The following is a 13,410-nucleotide window of genomic DNA, read 5'->3' as shown; positions in this document are numbered from 1 at the left end:
AATAAAAGGGACCCTGAGGGGGGGGACGTTTTGACGCAGAGGGTGGAATGCATCTGGAATGAGCTGCCAGCAGAAGTGGTTGATTACATTAACAACATCAAAAGGTATTTAGACAAGCACATAGATAGGAAAAGTTTAGAAGGATATGGCCAAGTGCAGGGAAATAGGGTTAGCATGGATGGACATTTTGGTAGGGCATGGACCAATTTGGACCAAAGGGCTTGTCTCCGAGCTATAGGCCTCTATGACTCTTTGTTAATGTTGGGTTGGGTTGGGTCGCATTTGGCTGATGCAAGGAGTTGCTAGGGAGATGTCAACTCAGATCTAATGGATGTGGGGGTTTAGAGCGGGTCTGGACATGGCAGGGGTGTTCGATTTAATAATCTAACTTTCCTGATTAATTATTTTACTTAAATTCATCATTACCTTCTGAAATTTCCGATGTAAATGGAGACTTTTGGAGTGTTTCAAGAATCGGAGAATTGCCTCGTGGAAAATCTAGTTTCCTGGGCAATACCTTCAGAGTGAGCTAGAATGGGGATTCCACAGAATATTCATGGTGACTCATCGTCGACACCGAATAATGACTGGCCTGCGGAAAATCCCTGACATTATATCATTATAATAAATGTCTGCTGGTTTCTCTTATATTATAGTGGATAATATATAAGCATTGCTGCATAAATACATTACTGGAGGCAAACTAAGATCGATATGAAGATAAGTAATAACTGTAATCCAGGAGATAATGAAGTTTATTGATGACTCACTGTGAGATTGTAAAGTAGGTACAGTAACTTTGTTTTAGCTAGCACCTTATCAATGGGTATTCCTGATAAACCGACCAAAATTACGTGTTCAATATTGCGATCCATCATGATGTCCGTGTATTTCTGCTGTAAATAAAGTCTAACAGTGACGTGAATACTCTCTGCATTACTTTTCTTTTACTTACTGTGGGTTTTTACATTAGTTTTAGGAGGTTTTTTATAGGGAAGCTTTGAGGGATATTAAGGTCTCTCTTGTTCAGTGTTTACTATGGTTATGTGTACCTCTTGATTATCTGGAATATTTGATCAATTGCACACTCCTGTTCCAAGAGGTGCTGGTTAATAAAAATGTTTGCTTTATTTATCAGCAGAAAAGACCAATGTTTGAGGAAGGCTTTTGCTGAATGCTGATGCCTTACACAATATAGTTTCTGGAGAAATCAACTGGTAATAGGGTCGTCAATAAATTTCATAAAAATTCCTAGTGTTGGAAATATATGCACAGAGCTCAAGACCTTTTAAAACCTGACAAAAACAAGTTTTGTGCTGGCAGAGGAGTAAAAACCAGAAGCAGGTGTTGGGATTGAACTGTGAACAGAGACTGAGTATTCCGGAGCCAAGTACAAAGAAATGACTACCTCGTGGGGAACGTTGCACCTGAGACAATTAACCCAAAACCAAACACATCCAGCCCCAAGACAACTTTCATACCTCTGGCCACCCAGCCCATAGAAGATACCGATTCATGGAGATAGTGTGGAGCCAAGAGGGTTACCATAACAACCACCCCACATCCAACAGCAATCAAAACCGTTAAAATCTTGTGTAAAATTTGGAAATCTAATCAAGCCAGTCAAGGCCAAAAAGAAAACCTCGACAAGACAATGCACCGAGAGATTAGCCTGACGATTTGGAAGCCCCACAGCTGGTATAACTGCAGCCCTGATCTCACATCACCAGAGGAGCTGAACCAGAAAACAGGAACATGGAGAATGTGTTTTGTAAGACCGACAGCAGCCCTCAATGACCATCAAGGCTGATCATGCTAAAAGGAACTATGACCGACAAAATGTGAAGCATCAACTATCCCGACCATCACTGCAAGTCCTCAGACCCAACTGAGCTGAAAACTGAACTCAATAAACCAGCAGAAATAAAAAAAACCCAAGTACTCAACAGGTAGATCCAAGTACTCACGTGCCTAACCCGGCATCAGTGGACTCAACGCAGACTGAGCAGTTGCCTATCTAGAAGTCCCCTACCACATTCAGAGTACAGCAAGCCAGAGCAACTGTACCAGGCCAATTTCAAAACTGCATTCAAAGTGGTGAGCATAATCCCAAGACCCCAGAGTAGTAACTTAGTCAGTAGTGTGAGGTGGATGGAATGAGTGTATTATGATATTAAATAATAGTGTATTTTAAATAACACTGTATTTTAAATAATAGTGATTTATTGTGCTATCTTGTCTTGTATTAAGTTACCTTTTTGTGTGTTGTTGATTTACCTGTTTCCTGTATTGTTGTGTTACTTCTTCTGTGCAACAATAAACAGAGATTGTTTTGCCCTGAAACATCCATCTGCTGCCTTTTCATTACATGCCAATAAATAAAAGGTCCAGTGGCTAGAAGCAGGGGTTGGAAGCAATTTGAACCACTTAGAAGTCAGGACTGAAAATCAAACCTCTGCACATCTTAGCTGTAAGTGTCAGCTACCAGCAATCTTCTCTGTCTCTCAATATCTGATGTCAAATAATGTTTATCTGGACAGGTAAACACCAATCATTCGATATAGTAGCCATCACAGCTGCTGGATCTAACTTCAAGTGATGCTTTCTTCATTTCAACAATAAGGAACTCAAGGAATTGATTCCACTAGCATGCTACAAAGACTGATTGAACCTTTATTCTTTTGTATTTTCTATACTTGTTTTAATCTTAACATCTGTTGATATTGCTGACAAGGATTTTATTATCTTAACTCCAAAGGAATCTTCCATAAAACTTGTAATGAACAAACCTATGCCTATTTAAACTGAAAATGTGGTCTACTCTGACTTGAACTAGACAAATGATAAAGGGGCTACATGAGTTTTATTAATCTACTGTTTATTGAGAATGCTGGGAACAATCTTGGTCTTAATGACATTCTGTTGTGTTTTTAGAATTATTTCAGTTATAGGAATTTAGCAATATAAAGTATTTAAAGGTCTAAAAGTACAACGCCTTTTTCTCCTGATGAGAAATGGGCCACAAATTCAAACTACAACGTGTAATGAGACAATCTGATTTGCTTAAAAGTCACTTGAATTAATTTCAACCACAACTTTCCACTTTAGTATTTAACTGTGCCATGTCCAGACTGTAACATTTCTAACCTCTGTACTATTGTTAGGATGTCAGAAAACACACAAGACCAGGCTATAGTCCAGCAGGTTTATTTGAAATCAAAAGCTTTTGGGGTTTTGCTGCTTCATCAGGTGAAGGTTAAAACTGTTGGATCATAACCTGGAGTTGTTGCATTCTGACTTTGCCTACTCCAGTCAAACACCGGCACCTCCACATCAATTGTTACGATGTTACGATGACAAGAGCAATATCCAAGTCAACAGTCCTTAAAGATCAATGAAATGCTCCCTCTGCATTTCTGCCCCCTTAACTCAAATTCCAGACAGTACCTCCTCCATTTTTGTAAGCCAAGTAAGGGAATCTCCAGACATTGCCTAGACCCACAGCACAGCCGATCACAGAGAGCAAGTAGTCATTCTTCGAGGACCAGTTACCTCTCTTTACATTTTCATCATTTTTGTTCACTGGTGGATTGGCAGCACTCTTGGGGCAAAGAAAGGAATTGACTAAATTAGAAAGTAGATTTTCTCAATCTAAACTTAAGCACTTAGTTCAACTCTTCCCCACTGTAAAAACATTTCTTTATTCCCCAGTTAACAGCAATCACTTAGTAGTTTGGAAACAAGATGGGTGACTGCAGTTCACAAAAGCTAAAATTCCCAAAGAATCAGCACTTCTCAGGATTTTACATGAGTGTAATTTCATGTTTTGCTAAAATACTCACTGTATCTATTGGAGAGTGTGTTTCCTGTTCATTCTGTGAGAATTCAGATAAAGCCAACTCCCTCTGGTCCATCTTCAGACAGCTATCTTCGCTTGCTCAGGAGCTGGATGTAAACCTTGAGGAGTAAATCTTGCCCGAAGGTGTTCTATCTTTCCAAAATTCCAGGACTGTGATTAAGAACTGTTCAGCCTTTCACCAGGTAAATGACTGGTGAGAATGACAAGATGTGTCCAAAAAGGGCAAGATCTAGTTGCTCAGGTCTGGGTGATGTCCACATTTCCTGACTATTTCTGATGCAATCTCCACACGAAAAATAATAGAATTTCAGGTTTGTTTCAAAATACTCAATGTCAGAATATATCTATTTTGCATCACATATTTCTCACCAATGCTTTGAAATGAGGAGGTCACACAATATAGAGGAGAGGCCACGGCTTGAATCAGCTTCTGCAGCTTTCACCGTGGGGTGGCTGTTACTCTGCAACTACCTCAATGTTTCCAATTGACCAGGAATCTCTCCTACTATCCCTGCCTGCCATACAATTATCAGAAAGATTCAAAGATTGACTATTGAGTGACCATTCAGATTGAAGCTGAATGCGGTGCCAATATTTTGAAGTCTTGAGATTTCAAAGGACTTTGTCAGAGTGAACCAGATGCAGGGGATTTGCTGTTGGTAAAATTAAAAATCCCATTCAGTTCCCTCACAGTCAGCTGGGGCATCATGACCAGGGCCTCCAAGCCCTCCGTTTCTTCCTCTCCCGATGTTCCCAACAATACCATGTCATTGACACTCTTATTCGTTTGGCCAAACTGGTCTTCACCCTTAACAATTTCTCCTTTGAATCCTCCCACTTCCTCCAGGCCAAAGGGGTAGCCATGGGCATCCGAATGGGCCCCAGCTATGCCTGTCTCTTTGTTGGCTACGTAGAACAGTCCATCTTCCGTAATTACACCAGCACCACTCCCCACCTCTTCCTCCGCTGCAGTGATGGCTGCATTGGCACCACCTTGTGCTCCCATGAGGAGGTTGGGCAATTCATCAACTTCACCAACACATTCCACCCTGACCTTAAATTTACCTGGACCATCTCTGACACCTCCCTCCCCTTCCTGGACCTCTCCATCTCCATTAATGACGACCGACTTGACACCGACATTTTTTTACAAACCACCGACTTCCACAGCTACCTGGATTACACCTCTTCCCACCCTACCTCCTGCAAAAATGCCATCCTGTATTTCCAATTCCTCCACCTCAGCCATATCTGCTCCCAGGAGGACCAGTTCCACCATAGAACACACCAGATGGCCTCCTTCCAATTTCCCTTCCCATGTGGTTAAAGATGTCTCCAACGCATCTCGTCCACATCCCGCACCTCTGCCCTCAGACCCCACCCCTCCAACTGTAACAAGGACAGAACCCCTCTGGTGTTCACCTTCCACCCTACTAACCTTTGCATAAACCAAATCATCCAATGACATTTCCGCCACCTCCAAACAGACCCCACCACCAGGGATATATTTCTCTCCCCACCCTTTTCCATCTTCCGCAAAGACCATTCCCTCCGTGACTACCTGGTCAGGTCCACGCCCCCCTACAACCCACCCTCCCATCCTGGCACCTTCCCCTGCCACCACAGGAATTGCAAAACCTGCGCCCACACCTCCTCCCTCACCTCCATCCAAGGCCCTAAAGGAGCCTTCCACATCCATCAAAGTTTTACCTGCACATCCATCAATATCATTTATTGTATCTGTTAGTCCCGATGCGATCTCCTCTATATTGGGGAGACTGGACACCTCCTAGCAGAGCGCTTTAGGGAATATCTCCGGGACACCCGCACCAATCAACCACACCGCCCTGTGGCCCAACAGTTCACCTCCCCCTCCCACTCTGCCAAGGACATGGAGGTCCTGGGCCTCCTTCACCGCTGTTCCCACACCACCCGACGCCTGGAGGAAGAATGCCTCATCTTCTGCCTCGGAACACTTCAACCCCAGGGCATCAATGTGGACTTCAACGGTTTTCTCATTTCCCATTCCCCCACCTCACCCCAGTTCCAAACTTCCAGCTCAGCACTGTCCCCATGACTTGTCCTACCAGCCTATCTTCCTTTCCACCTATCCACTCCACCCTCCTCCCTGACCTATCACCTTCAACACCTCCCCCACTCACCTATTGTACTCTATGCTACTTTCTCCCCACCCCCACCCTCCTCTCAATTATCTCTCCACCTTCAGGCTTTTGCCCAATACGTCAATTTTACTGCTCCTCAGATGCTGTCTGAACTGCTGTGCTTTTCCAGTACCACTAATCCAGCATCAGAAATTTGACATGGTCTGACAAATCTCTATCAATGGAATACATATGTTATATGTTTTTGGAGATATTTCTCTTGATAAAACTTAAAATATAAGCCATAACTATTAATTTAACCTGGGGCAGTGTTTTGTAGAGAAATAAGACAATGTTAGTTTCTGGGTCTGTAGATTGTGAAGGAGCAAAAATGGCCTTCAGTAGAGTGATATGTGCTTCTTGTCAGATGTGGGAGTTTAAAGAGAGTTTAAGGGTTACTGCGGATTATATCTGTCATAAATGCTGTTGGTTGTGAATCTTATCAGATCGAATGGATCGGTTGGAGAGACAGTTAGAAACAATGAGGAATTTGCAACAACAACAGTATGTGATGGATGGCAGTTATAGGAAGTGGGAAAAGTCTCAGACACAGTCACATCGATGGGTTAACTCCAGGAAAGGTAAGAGAGGTAGGCAGCTAGTGCAGGAGTCTTTTGTGGCTATACCCATTTCGAACAAGTATGCTGTTTTGGAAAATGTAGGGGGTGATGGATTCTCAGGGGAATGTAGCACGAACAGCCAAGTTTCTGGTATTGAGACCAGCTCTAATGCAATGAGGGGTATGTCAGGTTCCAAGAGATCAATTGTGTTTGAGAATTCTCTAGTCCGAGGTATAGACAGACATTTCTGTGGCCTGCAGCAAAAAATCAGAATGGTGTGTTGCTTCCCTGGTGCCAGGATCAAGGATGTCTCAGAGAGGGTGCAGAATGTTCTCAAGGTGGAGAGGGACCAGCAAGAGGTCATTGTCCACATTGGAAACAATGACATAGGAAGGGGAAAGGTTGAGATTCTGAAGGGCGATTACAGAGAGTTAGGCAGGAATTTAAAAAGGAGGTCCTCGAGAGTAGTAATGTCTGGATTACTCCCAGTGCTATGAGGTAGTGAGAGCAGGAATAGGAGGATAGAGCAGATGAATGCATGGTTGAGGAGCCAGTGTATGGGAGAAGGATTCACATTTTTTGGATCATTGGAATCTCTTTTGGGGTAGAAGTGACCTGTACAAGAAGGATGGATTGCACCTAAATTGGAAGGGGACTAATATACTGGCAGAGAGATTTGCTAGAGCTGCTCGGGAGGATTTAAACTAGCAAGGTGGGGGTTAGGGGGTGGTGAGACCCAGGGAGACAGTGAGGAAAGAGATCAATCTGAGACTGGTACAGTTGAGAATAGAAGCGAGTCAAACAGTCAGGGCAGGCAGGGACAAGGTAGGACTAATAAATTAAACAGCATTTATTTCAATGCAAGGGGCCTGACAGGGAAGCCAGATGAACTCAGGGCATGATTAGGAACATGAGACTGGAACATCATAGCAATTACAGAAACATGGCTCAGGGATGAGCAGGACTGGGAGCTTAATGCTCCAGGATACAAATGCTACAGGAAGGATAGAAAGGGAGGCAAGAGAGAAGGGGGAGCAGCATTTTTGATAAGGGATAGCATTACAGCTGTGCTAAGGGAGGATATTCCTGGAAATACAACCAGGGAAGTTGTTTGGGTGGAACTGAGAAATAAGAAAGGGATGATCACCTTATTGGGATTGTATTATAGACCTCCTAATCGTCAGGGAGAAATTGAGAAACAAACTTGCAAGGAGATCTCAGTTATCTGCAAAAATAATAGGGTGGCTATGGTCGTGGATCTTAACTTTCCAAATGTGGACTGGGACTGCCATAGTGTTAAGGGTTTAGATGGAGAGGAATTTGTTAAGTGCATACAAGAAAATTTTCTAATTCAGTATGTGGATGTACCGACTAGAGAAAGTGCAAAACTTGACCTACTCTTGGGAAATAAGGCAGGGCAGGTGACTGAGGTGTCAGTGGGGGAGACTTTGGGGCCAGCGATCATAATTCTATTAGATTTAAAATAGTGATGCAAAAGGATAAATCAGATCTAAGGATAGATCAGATCTAAAAGTTGAATTTCTAAATTGGAGAAAGGCCAATTTTGACGGTATTAGGCAAGAGCTTTCAAAAGCTGACTGGGGGTAGATGTTTGCAGGTAAAGGTATGGCTGGAAAATGGGAAGCCTTCAGAAATGAGATAATGAGAATCCAGAGAAAGTATATTCCTGTTAGAGTGAAAGGAAAGGCTGGTGGTATAGGGAATGCTGGATGACTAACGAAATTGCGGGTTTAGTTAAGAAAAAGAAGGAAGCATATGTAAGGTATAGACAGGATAGATCGAGTGAATCCTAAGAAGAGTATAAAGGCAGGAGGAGTATACTTAACAGGGAAAGCAGAAGGGCAAAAAGGGGACATGAAATAGCTTTGGCAAATAGAATTCAGGAGAATCCAAAGGGTTTTTACAAATACATTAAGGACAAAAGGGTAACTAGGGAGAGAATAGGGCCCCTTAAAGATCAGCAAGGCGGCCAGTGAGCCTGAAGTCAGTGTTGGGCAAGTTGTTGGAGGGAATCCTGAGGCACAGGATGTACATGTATTTAGAAAGGCAAGGACTAATTAAGGATAGTCAGCATGGTTTTGTGCATGGGAAATCATGTCTCACAAACTTGATTTGAGTTGTTTGAAGAAGTAACAAAGAGGATTGATGAGGGAAGAGCGGTAGATGTGATCTATATGGACTTCAGTAAGGCATTTGACAAGGTTCCCCATGGGAGACTGGTTAGCAAGGTTAGATCTCATGGAATACAGGGAGAACTAGCCATTTGGATACGGAACTGAATCAAAGGTAGAAGACAGAGGGTGGTGGTGGAGGGTTATTTTTCAGACTGGAGGCCTGTAACCAGTGGAGTGCCACAATGATCGGTGCTGGATCCTCTACTTATTGTCATTTACATAAATGATTTGGATGCGAGCATAAGAGGTCTAGTTAGTAAGTTTGCAGATAACACCAAAATTGGAGGTGTAGTGGACAAAGAAGAAGGTTACCTCAGATTACAACAGGATCTTGACCAGATGAGCCAATGGGCTGAGAAGTGGCAGTTGGAATTTAATTCAGATAAATGCAAGGTGCTACATTTTGGGAAAGTAAATCTTCGCAGGATTTATACACTTAATGGTAAGGTCCTAGGGAGTGTTGCTGAAGAAAGGGATCTTGGAGTGCAGGTTCATAGCTCCTTGAAAGTGGAGGTACAGGTAGATAGGATAGTGAAGAAGGCGTTTGGTATGCTTTCCTTTATTGGTCAGAGTATTGAGTACAGGAGTTAGGAGGTCATGTTGCGGCTGTTCAGGACATTGGTTAGGCCACTGATGGAATATTGCATGCAATTCTGGTCTCCTTCCTATCGGAAAGATGTTGTGAAATTGAAAGGGTTCAGAAAAGATTTACAAGGATGTTGCCAGGTTTGGAGGATTTGAGCGATAGGGAGAGGCTGAACAGGCTGGGGGTATTTTCCCTGGAGTGTCAGAGGCTGAGGGGTGACCTTTTAGAGATTTACAAAATTATGAGGGGCATGGATAAGATAAATAGACAAAGTCTTTTCCCTGGGGTATGGGAGTCCAGAACTAGAGGGTTTAGGGTGAGAGGGGAAAGATATAAAAGAGACCTAAGGGGCAACTTTTTCACACAGAGAGTGGTACATGTATGGAATGAGCTGCCAGAGGAAGTGATGGAGGCTGGTACAACATTTAAAAGGCATTTGGATGGGTGTATGAATAGGAAGGGTTTGGAGGATCGGGCGCTAGCAGGTGGGACTAGATTGGGTTGGGACATCTGGTTGGCATGGATGGTTTGGACTGCAGGTTCTGTTTCCATGATGTACATCTCTATGACTCAATGACTCTCGGTGTTTCTGCTATAATGTGCATTTTGTCAATGCGGTTTGGCTACAATGTGATTAATTAATTATGGGTGATGTTTGGATAATGCGAAGTTTCTCTTGAGCAGATTCTCTACAGCAATCTACAACAGAATTCTCTGTAACAATTTCAATAGCACGATTTTCTGTAGTGCGGGGTTGCAGAGGAATGCAACGGCTGCATTACAGCAAAACAACCTGTATCTAGATGCATCCGCTCCAAGCTCAGTGAGGTTACTCTCGATTTTAAAATCATTTCACAAGATGTTAGCATCTTCACATTAGAACATAGAACATAGAACATAGAAGAATACAGCGCAGTACAGGCCCTTTGGCCCTCGATGTTGCGCCGATCCAAGCCCACCTAACCTATACTAACCCACTATCCTCCATATACCTATCCAATGCCCGCTTAAATGCCCATAAAGAGGGAGAGTCCACCACTGCTACTGACAGGGCATTCCATGAACTTACGACTCGCTGAGTGAAGAACCTACCCCTAACTTCTGTCCTATATCTACCCCCCCTTAATTTAAAGCTATGCCCCCTTGTAATACCCGACTCCATACGCGGGAAAAGGTTCACACTGTCAACCCTATCTAACCCCCTAATCATCTTGTACACCTCAATCAAGTCACCCCTAAATCTTCTTTTCTCTAATGAAAACAGCCCCAAGTGCCTCAGCCTTTCCTCATACGATCTTCCTTCCATACCAGGCAACATCCTGGTAAACCTCCTCTGCACCCGTTCCAGTGCCTCCACATCCTTCCTATAGTATGGCGACCAAAACTGCACACAATATTCCAGATGCGGCCGCACCAGAGTCTTATACAATTGCATCATGACCTCAGGACTCCGGAACTCAATTCCTCTGCCAATAAAAGCATCATGACCTCAGGACTCCTCAACTCAATTCCTCTGCCAATAAAAGCCAGTACGCCATATGCCTTCCTCAACGCACTATTTACCTGGGTGGCAACTTTCAGAGATCTGTGTACATGGACACCAAGATCCCTCTGCTCATCCACACTACCAAGTATCCCACTACACACTACCAATGGTCCCAAAACAGATCCTTGCGGAACACCGCTAGTGACGGCACTCCATGAAGAAACTTTGCCATCAACTACTACCCTCTGTCTTCTTCCATCCAGCCAATTCCTAATCCAAACCTCCAGCTCACCCTCAATGCCATATCTCCGTATTTTCTGCAGTAGCCTACCATGGGGAACCTTATCAAACGCCTTACTAAAATCCATATATACCACATCTACCGCTTTCCCCTCATCAACCTCCTTCGTCACCTTTTCAAAGAATTCAATAAGGTTTGTGAGGCATGACCTGCCCTTCACAAATCCATGCTGACTATCCTTGATCACATTATTCCTATCCGGATGTGCATAAATCCTATCCCTTACAATTCTCTCTAAGACTTTGCCCACAACAGAAGTGAGACTCACTGGCCTATAGTTACTAGGGTTATCCCTACTCCCCTTCTTGAACAAGGGAACCACATTTGCTATCCTCCAGTCTTCTGGCACTACTCCTGTAGACAAAGAGGACATAAAAATCAAGGCCAATGGCTCTGCAATCTCCTCCCTTGCTTCCCAGAGAATCCTAGGATAAATGCCATCAGGCCCAGGGGACTTATCTATTTTCACCTTTTCCAGGATTTCCAAAACCTCTTCTCTACATACCTCAAAGCCATCCATTCTACTTATTTGTGTCTCAGTATTCACATCGACGACAATGCCCTGTTCCTGAGTAAATACTGAAGAAAAGTATTCATTCAGTGTCTCCCCAATCTCTTCCGCCTCCACACGCAACTTCCCACTACTATCCTTGACTGGACCTATTCCTACCCTAGTCATTCTTTTATTCCTGACATACCTATAGAAAGCCTTAGGGTTTTCCCTAATCCTACCGACTAAGGACCTTTCATGTCCCCTCCTTGCTGCTCTTAGCTCTCTCTTCAGGTCCTTCCTGGCTACCCTATAACTCTCAATCGCCCCAATTGAACCTTCACGTCTCATCTTGAGATAGGCCGCCCTCTTCCATTTAACAAGGGATTCCAATTCCTTATTAAACCACGGCTCCCTCGCACGACCCTTTCCTCCCTGCCTGACAGGTACATAATTATCAAGGACACTCAATAGTTGCTCCTTGAATAAGCTCCACATATCATTTACACTCTTGCCTTGGAGTCTACTTTTCCAAGCCACACATCCTAAGTCATGCCTCACCGCATCATAATTTCCCTGCCCCCAGCTATAACTCTTGCCCTGTAGTACACACTTATCCCTCTCCATCACGAGAGTAAAACTCACCGAATTATGGTCACTATCCCCAAAGTGCTCACCTACCTCTAATTCTAACACCTGGCCTGGTTCGTTACCCAGAACCAAATCCAGTATGGCCTCACCTCTTGTTGGCCTGTCTACATATTGTGTCAGGAAACTCTCCTGCACACATTGAACAAACACTGACCCATCTAACGAACTTGAGCTATAGCTTTCCCAATCAATATCAGGAAAGTTAAAGTCCCCCATAACAACCACCCTCTGACTGTCACTCATCTCCTGAATCACCTTCCCTATCCTTTCTTCAATGATTCTAGGACTATTAGGAGGCCTGTAAAAGACTCCTAACAGGGTGACCTCACCTTTCCTATTCCTAACCTCAGCCCAAACTACCTCAGATGGCAAGTCCTCATCCATCGTCCTTTCCACCACTGTAATACTATCTTTGACAAGCAATGCCACACCTCCCCCTCTTTTACCCCCACCTCTGACCCTACTAAAACATTTAAATCCTGGAACCTGCAACAGCCAATCCTGTCCCTGTTCTAGCCATGTCTCTGTAATAGCCACAACATCGAAGTCCCAGGTACCAACGCACGCTGCAAGTTCACCTACCTTATTTCGTATACTTCTTGCATTGAAGTATACACACTTCAAGCCACTTTCCTGTTTACAGGCACCCTCCTTGGAAATTGATGCCATGTTCCTAACCTCCCTACACTCCAGGCCCTGCACCCTGAAGCTACAATCTGGGTTCCCATGTCTGGTGCCCTGCATTTGTTGCCCATTCTGTATTACGCTGATAATGAGTGACCTGTTGACCCAGGAGGACCTGTTAACCAACAGGAGATAGTTAACAGTTAATCGCAACGCTGTGCAGTCACATGTAGGCCAGACCTGGCAATCATGAGAAATATTGTTTGACAATGACTCTGGTGAAGCAGGTAGGTGTCTGCAATAACTGATGGTTGTTTTATGGCATCATTCAATTCCAGATTCTATTAATCACATGGAAACCTCACAAACCATTGTGATGAAATATGGAGATGTGGGCACCACGGTGGTTCAGTGGTTAGCACTGCTGCCTCACTCACCAGGAACCCAGGTTTGATTCCAGCCTCGGGTGACTGTCTCTGAGGAGTTTGCACATTTT

At 43.8% G+C, this 13,410-nt stretch overlaps 1 protein-coding gene across 1 annotated transcript in view; it reads right to left on the bottom strand.

The window, feature by feature from the left end:
* The window catches only part of LOC148148854 (sodium- and chloride-dependent neutral and basic amino acid transporter B(0+)-like), a 51,316-nt gene extending 47,301 nt beyond the window's left edge, over window positions 1–4,015 (bottom strand). The window contains exons 1-2 of the mRNA XM_087992241.1: window positions 3,843–4,015; window positions 3,448–3,601 (exon numbers count right to left, since the gene is read on the bottom strand). Of these exons, the coding sequence (XP_087848367.1) occupies window positions 3,448–3,601; window positions 3,843–3,914 (226 nt within the window). The 5' untranslated portion in view covers window positions 3,915–4,015. The remainder of the gene's footprint in view (window positions 1–3,447; window positions 3,602–3,842) is intronic.
* Window positions 4,016–13,410: the final 9,395 nt, after the last annotated feature.

Source organism: Chiloscyllium plagiosum, unplaced genomic scaffold, assembly GCF_037043375.1.
Source record: "Chiloscyllium plagiosum isolate Xiang-an unplaced genomic scaffold, Cpla_swu_hap1 HiC_scaffold_11, whole genome shotgun sequence".
NCBI lineage: Eukaryota > Metazoa > Chordata > Chondrichthyes > Orectolobiformes > Hemiscylliidae > Chiloscyllium > Chiloscyllium plagiosum.
This window is presented reverse-complemented; position numbering and strand designations above follow the sequence as displayed.